Raw genomic sequence first — 13,650 nt, 5'->3', positions numbered from 1 at the left:
GTGCTGCTCTGGGAAATAACACTGTTGGGGAAGATGGAATGCAATGCAAGCTGATTGGGCCTTTACTGCCAATATATTACTCAAACCAAATGGTTCATGCTAAATTACCATCTGCTTCTTAGATTCAAATTTACCAGATTTTAAAAGCTTCCATTGATTGTTTAAGCAAAAAACTTGAACTATTAAGGAGAGTCAGTTTTGAAGCACATCCTTTGGGTTAATTTGCAGTAAAAGTAACAGCATCTTAAGCAATTTGGTAATGTGCTTAACCTGCAAAAAGTGAATTTATGACAGAGAGGTCCAGATGTAATTTTGGATACTGCATACAATAGGAACAGTTTCAGCTAACTGTCGCCTAAGGAGGCAGAGCAATAACTAGCAGCTACTGAAATTCAGGATTCTTCAGAGAATAGGGTAAAGGTGTGTGTGAACTCAATCAAAAAGGTGTGTGTCATGCTCTTTTGAACAAAGACTTTTAAAATACCTCTCTGAAAAGAGACTCAATGTTCCTCTTGGCCAAACAGGACCAGCAGAGGAACAATTCAAGGGCTGTTCCCAAAAACTCTTTCAATACCTTAGGGCAAAACAAGCTGGAATGAATGAATCTTTTATTTATTTTGTATTTATTTTCTCTTTATATGACCCTTTTATATAAAATGACACTACCTTTTGGACCTACATTTATGTACATCTACAATATATATGGAACTCAGAGCAAGAACTGCACTCAATATGAAATAGAAACAAATCAAATATTCCAGTTTGTCTACCACATAGATCAGGGGCAACTCATTTATGTGCAGTTGTCTCATAATAGCATTCAGCTCATGAAAGAAGGGAAATGACCAAAGCTTTATCCAAATGGATATAAAAATGCTTTCCCTTTGAATGTACTTTACTTACATGTAATGCAATGCGAAAAAAAACCCTCACACCTTTAAATGTACCCAGACACATTACTGCTGTAATTGAAATAATCCAACATTTCTATAGCAGTGTTAGAGCCTTAATGGTAATTGCTGGTTATGAAACTTGAAAATAGAGAAGCTATCTGAACGTAATCCTGGTTGCTCTTATTAGCAATTGCTATAGCTGGCTATTTATTGCAGCAGCAAATGGGAACACTAAAAGAGAAGAGTATTTTAGTATTCAATTTTAGTCACATACACAATATAGCTGATAACAAGCTGTTAGCAACACAGAAGTCAAATACATTTCATCATAAAAATAACAGAATTCTAGGCAATAATATTTAGCTGTTAAAAAAAAAAGGAAAAAGAACAGCATCTCACTGCATCCAACAAATGCAAAGATAAAATTTATAGTGGTTCTTAGATGGGTCACAAATAGCCAGTTGGCTGAAATGACAATGACTTTTAGGATCTACTATCCTGAAGACCAGTCTGTTATGCAAATGATATAAAAATATACTGTTGAGAGTTAGAGCTAGCCAGGTTTGCTCAAACCATAAAAACTGGATCTGAATTTTAAGTGCCTGTCAAATTTTTCTGTAATTACAGTAGCTATTTATCTGATTTGCTTTAAGTCTTGAGCAAAAAGCAAAGGATTACATGGCATATAATTTACATATATATAACACTAGTTTTCAGCACCATTTTCTCAGTAGACTACATATGGCTTGTCAGAGAGTTGCTACCTCTGAACCACCTTTGCTTTAACTTTAGCAGAGGAAGACTCATGTTTTAAGAGCCCAAGTCCTGCTTCTAATTCATGGTGTTGATTCCAGTAGGGATTTCTGCTGTTTAAGCCATATGGCCAGGTCTGTTAGCTCAGAGGCAGCAACAGACTCATTCTTCATGGGATGTAACCACTACAGAGAGAAAAAGAGGTCACTGTGCATAAGCTTCAGTCACACACATTATTAAAAATCGAGTCACTACATCAACCGCTGAACAAAATGGTGAAACATCACAGAAAAAGTGTTTTAAAAGTGTCTGGGTAGTATGAAGGTTAAACACTGCAGGTATGCAGCCACACAGTAATTAGGGAAAAATTTACAAAGAACACAAGTAGAGTTGGTTAAATACACACAGAGAATGCCCCAGTATATTATTTTCTTCATAACCCAGAAAACCTGAAACAACAAAGAACAAGTATATTTACCACCATGGTCCATGGCACCTGTGGGATCCTGGTATAGGTCATTGTCATGTAGATGATCAGAAAGAAGACGGTGAGAACCCAGTAAAACACAGCTACAAACATCACCCAGCCAAAGGCTGGATAGAGAAAGTATTCTGTTCCAGCGATCAGGGTCCACACCAGCAGCCCCAACACCTGCAAAAGTTATGGAGAAGAAAGAAAACTGTTACAGTCTCAGACCTCATACATTTGTTCTAGGTGTTCTAGAGTGACACCACTGCTGTTCACATGAACCGTTTGATGAGCTGAGCTGGGATGCTGCACTGGCACAATACTCATCTAACAAAAAAGAACATATAAAACTGGTTTTACTGTGCCAGGGTATCACAGAGGGAAAGGCATCTAATGTGTTAATTTAGCTCAACCTTTAATTATTTTGGAGCCATTCTAGCAGTGGCTCCCAAAAGGATTGCTTATTATAGCTTACTTGCTGCTGTGCATGAAGGCAAATGCTACTGTTTTGCTGCCAGCAAAGTTACTTTGGAAACAATAGCCTGTGAAAGACCCTGGGATCATCAGGTTCTATCTGCCACAGTCACAGATAACTTACTAGTTGGAGTCTAGCTCAAAATGGTCCACACATGCTCTATGGACTGGCAGGCACCATAGACACAGAACCACTCCTAGAGCTTACTGTAAAAGGTTGTATTAAAACATCAGCACCACTGTTAACATATAACTGTAACTGGAGAGGAGCAAGTCGGGTTGGAAATGTCATTATATTCCACAGTTCTTAAAACATCTCCCAAGCGACTTGACCCTGAGGAGTAGATAGGGACTCACACTCGAGCAAAGTCCTCAAGCAAGCCATTCTAGGGTAAAAACCTCCCTTTTCATGTGGTAATCTGTTCAGATCTAAGACATAAGGAATACATGAACCAGAGGTTTTAACATACTCTCTCCAGGTTTCTCTAGTGTTAGGTGATCTCCAATGCATTAAGAGGAATGAAGAGCAAGCAAAACAAAAGTCAAGTCATCTGCCACTGGAAAAAAAAGTTGTGTGTTTAGCTAGTTGTCCAGCAATTAGAAAAATCCTAGCTATTAAAAGGAAGTGATATTTTATACCCTAAAAACAAACAAACACAAAAAGCGAAGCCCACCTCACACACTTAACTGGACTCACTTGTAGGAACTAAAATTCTTGTATTTGCAACAAGGCTTTTCTCCTTCTGCTACCTGGACTATGGTGAAATTGCCTAGCAATAAGAAATGGGAGGATTGCAAAATTAAAGCAAATAGCAACACATTTAACACTTAACAGCCATACCTGGACAATCTAAAGGAACTTATGCCCCAATATTCTATCTTCAGCAGCAGTTAGTACCTGATATCTGAGGAAATACATTAAAGAATAGACCATGCAACACTGATATTTCCTTGGTCTACCTTCCTCAGCTCTCAGAAATGTGCAGTGAAGGGACTTCCTGAGCCTATGGTGATATCTTTGAAATCAACAGACCCTGAGAGAAGATGATGGTTTTGCTACAGCTTCATTTGCACAAGAGCCAATCATATTGCCAAGCAAGCTGCTGGCAATGGTCACATTTACTTCTCTATTGCAGAACTGAATATGTATATAATGTTTAGAGATTTATCATTAATGCTTACAAGACAATACTGTTAAAGAAAAGTTTGTTGTAATTGGTTCTTCTACCTTGCATTTGTGTATTTTGTCTTCAATTCATCCTCCACACTGCCACCCAAACTTAATTCAGCCCTCTGCTGTTATTCACAGTAGATTCAATATATATTATTTGTACATTCATCTACATCTGCACCATGCGTACATGAAAGCACTGCACAAATGTCTGTTTCATGGTTTGTTTTGGACGTTTTTTCTCTCTTAACAGAGAAAGTGCATAATGGTCTGGTTAAGATCATTTCCCCCCCCAGGATTTTCACTAATTTCTCTTTAGTAGGATGCTCTAGAATGGTCTCAGACTGGGATAAAAATTCCTACTTTTCGCAGCAAACCAGGGGAGGGCAGCATTGCTTCATAAGAACAATTCAGATAGCGTTAAATGGGTACTTTAAAAAACACTATTTTTGATGCAAAGTTATCAGTTCAGCAATGCTTCCCATAGTTCATTTTAATTCTACTTCCAACAACATTTTACTAATAGCAGCAATTCAGTTAATAGCACCTCAAATTGCATAAACTACCCACAATCAGATAAAAACCAACTCAATTTTCGTGCAACAAGTGTTTTAAAACTAAACAATTTTGATAGACTGTTTAGCTAACAAAATACCATTTTCTTAGGATACAGAGTTGTTTTTCATTATGCCCATCCACTTTAATACAAATTTAAATCCATCATCCAGAAATTATACCAATAAATAATTTATCTTGTGCTTGATAAACAATTATTAAAGGCAGATTTATCCCAGATCTGTGTAACTCATGAAATACAAAGAATAGAAATTTTGAAGATGGGACAAAGAAATGAAACATGCTGCTGCTAAGGGTTGGTTTTGAGAACGCTTTTAAAAGAAGCAGATTTTTTCATAAAATAAACAAGACCATGAAAGATTTTTACTGCTGAATGTGATAAGACTGATAAGGATACCTCAGCTTATATAATGGATTATTACTCAAAAGCTCAAAATCTTCACAAGCACCAAATTATTAAAATTAAAAAGGAAAATTCTGAGGTTACATGAGACCATTTGATCTTACATTTTCACACAATAAAGCTAGCAAGACATTCACTAGAGCAGTATTATTCGTGTTGGTCCCTGTTTTTTCCAGTAGTATTCTAACCTGGAGTTATCACCACTCTTTCAAGAAAATTTTAATATTTAAGTGGCTGTACATCTCACATGTATTCCAAAGAATTGCTTTTAATGCCTGTTTTTAGCTATCTTGTATCAATGGCAGAACAACTTACACAGGCAATTGAGATGCACCACAGATGTTACAGATTTATATTCTTAACTGGTTCCTGCATCGTAACTTTGATGGGTTGCATATTAGAGCACATTTGACATTTTCAGTTAGATCCAGATACTCTTACAGCACATTACTGGAGCTGTCAGGCTAAAATAATATTTCAGATTTCTTGATTAGACCTGAAAAGGTCAGATCAGCTCATGGTCAACAATTCACTCCATGTAGTTAAATGATATGGCAAATGGTTTCGCTGCATATGTAAACATACACAATAAATTGATTTAAAGTTCACACTGGCCGTCAGCATCTACAAAATACCTAAGGAGCTAAAGGAATACAGACATCTAGACAAGCCTTCCGTGATTAGCCTGTATTCTCAGCATGTTAAATACCCAGATTGCTTCTGTGGTGTTAAATGCCTGCCTCATAATTTTCTGACTCTCCCTAATGTGACACATTTGCTGTTCGACAGATCACTACAAACTGGGTGACACTTGTGTATCCGCTGGAGCTGAGAATGCCACTTCTCCTCCTGGTTTGGTACCAAACCTCCCCACTGGGAAAAACTGGACTGTATTCAAATGCCATCTCAATGAGCATCCAGTGTACAGGATCTGGCAAGTGAGTGATAGCTAGGCAATACTGGAAAGCCAAGATCAGCAATAGCTGGGGAGTGCCTGCAGTAACTCAGTGTGCAGACAGTGCACAGCCAACTTCATTGCTTCAGGTCAGCTGAAAGGCAAGGGAGAAAGCTCCACTCAGGAACTGGGAAAGGCCTGCATCTCATTATAACCAGGTAGGCTAGAGTGTATTAGTAATAGCTAAGTATTTGATTTTAATTTATGAGCAAGTCAGAATATGCTTATTAGAATTACAAGAACATGATACTACTATCCTGTAAAAAATGAGCCTGAGAAAGGGGGAGGAAAAAGCATCCAGAAGGCCCAAGAAAATAACACATGTGATAGTCAATGAGATGGGATGCTATGCCCTGAGACTATAAGGGCTCCACAAACTGGGTCCAGTTTTTCAAGTCAGATGGGAAATAGGGATTTCAGTGCACAATAAAGGCAAGTAGTTTTCCATTGTTTATGGCAGTCTCTGATTTCAACTCAGACATTTATTTTGTGGTCATTTGGCTGCTGCTTGATCAGGTACCTCCATTACTAAAATGCATTAATACGTCAAATGCACTAACGCATACTTCAGCAGTTGGCAGATACCATAAAGAGGAAGTAACTTTATGGCAAAGTCCAATATTATTGAGTGCACAGGTTTAAAATTAGATGCTTAATTGCATATTCAAAGCCTTAAATAAATGCCATAATTTTTCTGCTATGTTGAGAACTTCAAAAGTATTGGATAATTTAGTCACATTTAAAAAAAGGCTTTGTTGTTAGTATATGAGACAAATCTTGTCTGGTGTCACTGGTACAAGTCAGCAGGTATGAAAGCAGGTGTGAGCTTGAATTTGTGTACCCAGTTTTGCTTTTTGAAGTAGCTTAAAAACTGCAGAAGAAAATTTATGCTTGCAACTTGCATTTGAAAAGGCTTCGATGTAACAACTCCTCTCTAGTGATGCCAGGGTTCAGAATTCTCCAGCATTTTTCCTGAGTGGCTAACTCAGCAACAGTTAAAAACATGTGTACATCCTTTTCACAGAAGGACTTTGTGAAAAGAAGGATTTCTTTTCTTCACAAAGAAGTCTCATTGTAGCAGAACAGACAAGAAGAAAAACCCGAGGCTCATCTACAAAAACAGATCCATGAAATTAAAAAAAAAAAGAAAAAAAAAGAAAAAAATTGGCATGCTTGCCTGAAGCTTTTCCTACCCTTTATCCAAGAGATGCTTCCTGAAACTATAAGCACTGCAGGATTTATAGGGAGTTGCTACTGGCACAGATGAAAATGATGGCAGATGGATACTAGAAGAACTGTGCATTTGCAGCACAAATTGCCTGCTGCATGCAAAGCCACCTAAACATGGACAGGATCCAGCAAGGAGAAAGCAAGACATCTTGCCTCTTCTTCCTAAGAAAGGAGATTTATGACTAGATGACAGAGACACCATTCTAAATTATTGCACAGCATAATTTCATTACTGAATCAGAAGTTAGGAGCTATCTCAGCAGCAGCTCAAGCAGCCTATGAATGTCTCAACCTCCATCCTTTTCTCGCTTGGCTACCTGTCAGAGTGGTGGTGCTGGTTTGGTTTTTAAGGAGGAAGAAAAAGAGGAAGAAAGAGAGCATTTTCCCTCTACTGTTCCTGTAAAACATGTCCAGGACAGTCAGTCATAAGAACAGGCAGATTTAATTATATTATTTTACAGATTTATTGACTTCTTTGAAGATTATTTATAGATAAAGAATTCTTTTCTTTCTTTTTTCTTTCTTTTTTTTTTTTCCAGTTTATTTCCAGCTATGGCTAAATGGAGTAAATGTTTGCACCGCACTTAAAAGAGGTCTTTAAATCAGATTTTTTGTGCCATCATACACCATCCATGAAATGACATCCAACAATTCCGCCTTCTGCCACTAGAGCGAGCACAATCATTGCTTTTTTTTCTTTAGAAAAGGGGCACTTTGACCAGCAGTAGCATCAGGGCAATTTCCATACAATGCAACCCCTGCAAATCGAAAGGGAACGCTCAAATTAAGCAATACATATATAAATCTTTCACTAGGGTAATTCTAAGTTAGAGTCTCTGCCCAAAGCAACTTAAACTTCCAAACTGGGTACAACAGCAACAACGTATGTAGGTTTATCCACGAGCTAGTCAAAATAAGAACACTTAATGCATTCTACTAACAACAACAACAACAACAACAAAAGAAAATTGTCTAAGAAAAAAATAAGGCAAAAGACTACAATTACTGGATAAATCAAATCAATCCAGACTGAAATACAGTATGTAAAAATATTGTTTCTGCTGCAGTCAGAGAAAAGGTGATGTTTTCAAAATTGAAAGATTCAAACTTAAAATATTACTATTAACACTGAGTAAAGATGCAAAGATGAGAAAATTAAAAAACAATTTCCAGCTATGTTTTTTAGAGATATAAGAACCTTAAGTGATTTTGAAATTTCAAGAACCCTGTTAATGTGCTCTGCAATAATCTAATCAATACATTGCCTTATCCTGCTGCTTCTCTTTCCCAGTCTCAAACTTTTTTTTTTTTTTAAACATAAAATATAACAATGAGCTGCCATCAGCCACTCACTACCATGTCCTCCTCACTACCAATCTCACTGCACACCACTCTTCCTTCACAAGCACTCTGTGGCATTAGCAGGTGGAGGCATTTGTCTTGCCAAGAGCTCCACCATGGAAGAAAGCTTTGTGATTCACCAGGAATATCTTCTAGTGAGTCATGCACAGAAGAGAACTTGGGCTCTACATACATGCAAGAAAAACATCCTTTGCATGGTTTTGCAGGTTGTACACCAAATAAGGGAAAAGGCTGTGCTTTTGCTGAGATTTTCCAGGGCTTTACCTGGCTAGAAAAAAATTTTAAAATCCACGCTGCTCACAGAAGCATGCCAGTGGTCATAATGGATGTAACAATTTTATAATTTATACAGTGCAAAACTTAAGTAGAAGCTACAGGTCTCAAGTCTCTCCTAGCTTTGAAAACACTTCTACCTAATAAACGTGCAAAATTCAGTCTCTTCTATTTTCTAAATTTCAGAATTTCTAAAAATTTTCTGAATACCTGTTTAATTACTTTCAAGCAACCAGTTTCAGTGTTGAATCTTCCCACAAGTCTTCAAAATGTCTGTCATGCTCTTGGCTCTGTGGCAGCACCAGCCCACACCCCTCATTTCAGGTTAAATGAGTTTGAAATAGTGGCAATACTGACCATAACTTCTGAGAACCACCTCCACCACAGAGTTGTTGTTTAGGACAGACTTCCTAAGGAAGAAAACTGCTGGAAGTAGCACATGCCAAAAATGTGCTCAAGAAGTATGTCTTCATTAAAGATTGAACTCCTTTACCCAAGAGCTTAGCCCAAATCCTACGACATGTCAGAAAACCTCTTGACCCAAGATTGAAATGGGTCAAAGCCTTCTGGCAGACATTTCATTCAATAGGGAACACACCTATTCCGGAATGAGACTTCAGACAAAGCCCTTCAAGGGCTGACAGACCTCTGCTGCTTTTCCTACAGCTCTACAAAACAGGGAAGTCCTCCCACACCTACCCCAACCCCTCAGGAAAGAGTCCAGGAGCACCTTTGCCTAAAAAACTGGGGACTAGATCTCCTCACGTGTGAGGCAGTAGGGAAGAGCCGGTCCTGGTGTTCAGATCGTGACGCTCATTATCCAGAGCAGCCATGCAGTGAGGATGCACTGAACCGGCCATGGCATGTGTAAATAAGGGTATTGGCTGGCACTTCCAAAAGGAGTCACATCGGGAAGCAGAGCCAGCATGCAGGAGTGCCCAAGAAACTATAAAGTCTCATTGGGGAGAGCAGAGAGAGGGAGGCAGTTAGCAGCTGGCAACTGGGATTTTCCTGATCAGAATGGGCACTGCAATACTGCAGCGCTGCCCAGGCGTAAAGACAAGAGCACCTGGGCAAAATGCAGCAGCACTCCCAATTTCATGTCACCTTAGTAAGTCTACCACCTACTAAAAAGGAGTGAATCACAAAGGTACTCCTTCTCCACTGCAGTTCATGCATGAGGAGTCTTCTGTGACACGGTGCTCCGGCTCACTGCATCTGCCATCCCAGAAAAATAACCCAGGAGTGGGAGTCAGTAAGAAAATCACACTGTCCATCCCAGCAGCATATTGCAGTGCTCCAAGGTTGCTTCACCTGAGAAATATGCATGGAATGTGTGAGACCAGAGCTAACACCAGTAACACAGCCCTAAAGGAGGTAGTTTTAATTCAAAAAGCAAGAGATGTTATCTGAAAAACACAGAGATACCACATCGAAATTGTGAAATCACTACAACAGATTTCTTACAGTTTCTCAGGAAGTTCTATTAATAACTAGAGGCAGAGTAGTGGATATTCCAAAGGTAAACAAGAAATAAGACTTTGTTCAGGTTGTTAATTTTGTTAATGTCAGCAAAAATGTTACAATGGAAGATTAGACACTCTTAGGAAAAAATAAAAGTAAAAAACGCCTCTACCAAATAGAACATATCACAGTGCTTTATAAATCAGTGGTGTACCCACACATTGAGTATGTTCTGCTCATTCCTCCCTACCATTTACAAAATGATTCAGTTGCATTATTTAAGGCACAGAGAACAGCTCCTACAAGAGAAGAAAGTTAAAGCTGGAAAAAAAGACAACAATTTTCTGTTGGAGACTAAAGAAAGATATGACACAAGTCTGCAGAATGGCAGGTGGCATAAAGAGGGGAACAAGGAGTAGATTAGTTTAGTAGATTGTGTTCCAGCACAAGATTAGTTGGATTAGATTAGTAGATTGTGTTCCAACACAAGCATCCAGCTAAATTATCACATAAAAAGATGAAAAACAAACAGAATTAAATGGTCTTTAAAAACAAAACAAAACAAAACCAAAAGGAAGAAGAAAACCCACAGTACATAACCAAATCACAGAATGCCACAGGAAACATCATGCACACTCTGGGTCAGCCCTGTCTGTATATATTATATACATACAAGATAGTCAGGATGCATCCTTCAGTACTCAAAATTCCTAAATGTGAAGTTTGCTAAAAGTTAGAAAACCGTAACAGAGGAGAAAAGCTTGCAGTACGTGCTCCTTCTAACACTCCTCCCCAGTTTTGGTATCAATGTTTTTAGTATCAATGTCTATTAAGAGACTGAATACTGGGCTAAACAGACCAGATCCAGTACAACCACCATTACTAACTTCTGGTTTAAACTTTCCTTACTTTCCTGCAGAAGACCCTGGCAACCATGAATGGGAAGATGCAAAAGTGTCAATAGAATAGGATGAGATGGTTACATAGCTGCATCAATATAACATTTATTTCTAAAGTAGAATTACAAGAAATAATCTCAAGCAACTGTGAAGAATCTGGCTTGAATTATATCATCATGAAATTCATCTTCTCAGTAGAGTGGAGGTTGATCATTAACAGGTCATTAAAATGTGTACAAAGCATAAAGATTGGTCCTTGTCCCAGGGCAGTTTCCACATTAAATGCTTCAAAGTTTGAGGGCTGCATTCAGAAGCACAGAACTGCTTACCTATACCTGTAAACTCTAACTCAGTCTTGTGTTTTGCCTGGGGATCTGCACACACAGAGTCATTTATATTGGTTACTGTACACTATGCATATATTAACTTATGCACCCTTGCTATTGCCGTGCTACCCATCATTTTATCTACAAAGAGGCAGCAGAAGACAGCCTTGTCCATCCCCATAATGCTCTATAACCTGAAAGAAGTACCTTGATGCAGAATACAGTGCATTGGGAGTCAGGAGAACGACGTGCAAGCTCAGAGCTGCTGCAGCTGACTGGGAGCACACTGGTTAGTGCTATCAGCAGCTCCATCAGGGCCACAGTGTAATGTGAAAATAAAGAGGGGCGGTACAAGGCGCTACTGAAGACAAACAGCCTGTCCTGAGCACGACTTGCTCACCTCTCCAGAAGGGCACCCGGTGACACAGTTGCAAGGCAGTGACCTCCACAGCGCTTAATCTTTAAAGGTCGACAAGAGGATCTAAACACCAAGGAGAGGAGACTGCCTGGCCTCTTATCTAACAATCATGAGGGATGCGACTCAAAGGAATGCTGCTGCCGCTCCCTTTTCCTTCCACTGCAGCAAGGCCTGGCTGCGGCTGGGATTTCTTCCACCACCTAAAATTTCCTAGAGAGAAACACCTTGATATTGTGCAGCAATGCTTGTTGATTCCAAATTCAATGCCTCCTCCCAGCCCTGTCAGGAAACTGTGAAGTGGTACTGCTACAGCAAACACTGCAGTATCATGGAGCTGGGAATTACTCACTGGAATTCCTGCTACACTTTGCCCTTCAGCAGCAGAGAGAGGAGAATGTAAAGTAATAGCATATTAGAAACAAATACAAAATAATCTGCCTTTTCATTTACTTTCTGAGCAAATTTTCACTTAACAATGCCTCCAAGTGTGAATTTTAAAGCAATCACAAAGCAAAATAGTCACACAGAGACACACATGGCACAGGATACATATTTCTTTGTTTCCTAGTGGCTGCATTTGTGCAGCCTCTAGAGCTGATGGCTTTTTTAAGGAAAAACTTGAAGATTCAGTACAAACACCTTCAGATCTAAAACTAGCAAATAAATTCCATGTTCCAATAGCTTTTTCTTTTCCAAAGCCCACTTATACATCAAGATTGGTGAAACTACAAGGTTGAATGATTTTTTGTTTAACATTCAAATATTAACATATTTTGGTGTTCTGAGCAGAAGTTGTAACTGATTTCTTTGAGAATTAACACTCAAGTTAGTCCTCTAAACAGTCCTGTCCCCATAAAGGCAGTAGAGAATTAAAAATAAATCCTATGTGACCCACAAGATACGCAGGGGCAATTCATTGAGTTGATTTGTGAGGAGACCTATCACCACATTAATACCATACCAGCTGTATTGTATGCATATGTAATAACACCAATTTAAATTTTAGATCTTCATAAAATAAAATTATGTTCAGATTTTTGAATTCTTGTTTTGAGACTTGAAGCTGAGATCTGGACAAAGGAAGAAGCTTCCTCACACTCACCAAGAATGTTGGTTGATGATGAATTTCATTTCTCTTCTCAAGACAGGGCTTCCAGAGTGCAGCTGCACTTTAACTCTTGGATAGGGTCTGCCCCCTTCTAGCTCAGGAGCTTGGGTAGGGCAGACAAGCTTAACATACTCCTTTTCCTTTACTCAAATGTAGTGACTGATTCACAAACACATGGGAGTTTTTCTGAGCAGGACCATAGGCTTTCAAGCTGAGTAGTAGAGGCTTACTTCTGGAGGAGAAGACCACAGTATAGCCCTTGAGTTCTTAATACTATTTCTCCTTTATAAAGCACAATACAAATTGAATGTGCAGGCTTAACCTGCTGCATTCACTGAATACAATGTTTGTTTCTTGCTTTTGGGAAGTGCATTGTGAGGAATTGATTGTCCTTGTACAGAAAAACTAGAAAAATAATGCAGTAATCTCTAACTACCTGTAATCTCATTTTCTTTTATTATCTAAACTGGAAAAGGGCAGAAGCAGATTCTGAGTTCAAAAGATACAGGGAAATTTGTGTCTGTCTGAATGTGTCTTCCCCATGTGGCTATTTACCATTTTTTTTATTACTACAACTACTACTGTTTCTTAATGGAGCATGACAGCAGGAAGGATTTGTCCTTTTGTTCTAACAAAATCATATATGTGAAAAGTCTTCCTCAACCTTGATATTGCCTCTTCTATCTACATACAAACTTTACCTTTGAAAGAAGTTTTGTAGCACTCTATCTTCCTTCCTCCCATCTTCCCTGAAGAGATATAGTTCCCAAGGGTAGAAAAATACCAGCTTCTCAATAAATGACAGTGATTTGTCTAAGCTACTTTTAATGTTTGGTGCATGTGAAATACAGGCATCTGAAGAAAAAAAGTAATTTT

At 38.6% G+C, this 13,650-nt stretch overlaps 1 protein-coding gene across 1 annotated transcript in view; it reads right to left on the bottom strand.

The window, feature by feature from the left end:
• The window catches only part of CMTM8 (CKLF like MARVEL transmembrane domain containing 8), a 35,664-nt gene that overhangs the window by 5,005 nt on the left and 17,009 nt on the right, over window positions 1–13,650 (bottom strand). Inside the window, exon 2 of the mRNA XM_085051180.1 lies at window positions 2,125–2,298. Within this exon, the coding sequence (XP_084907306.1) occupies window positions 2,125–2,298 (174 nt within the window). The remainder of the gene's footprint in view (window positions 1–2,124; window positions 2,299–13,650) is intronic.

Source organism: Lichenostomus cassidix, chromosome 2 (genome assembly GCF_008360975.1).
Source record: "Lichenostomus cassidix isolate B80296 chromosome 2, HeHo_3.0, whole genome shotgun sequence".
Taxonomy (NCBI): Eukaryota; Metazoa; Chordata; class Aves; order Passeriformes; family Meliphagidae; genus Lichenostomus; species Lichenostomus cassidix.
Note: the sequence above shows the minus strand (reverse complement) of the source record. Positions and strands in the feature narration are given on the sequence as shown.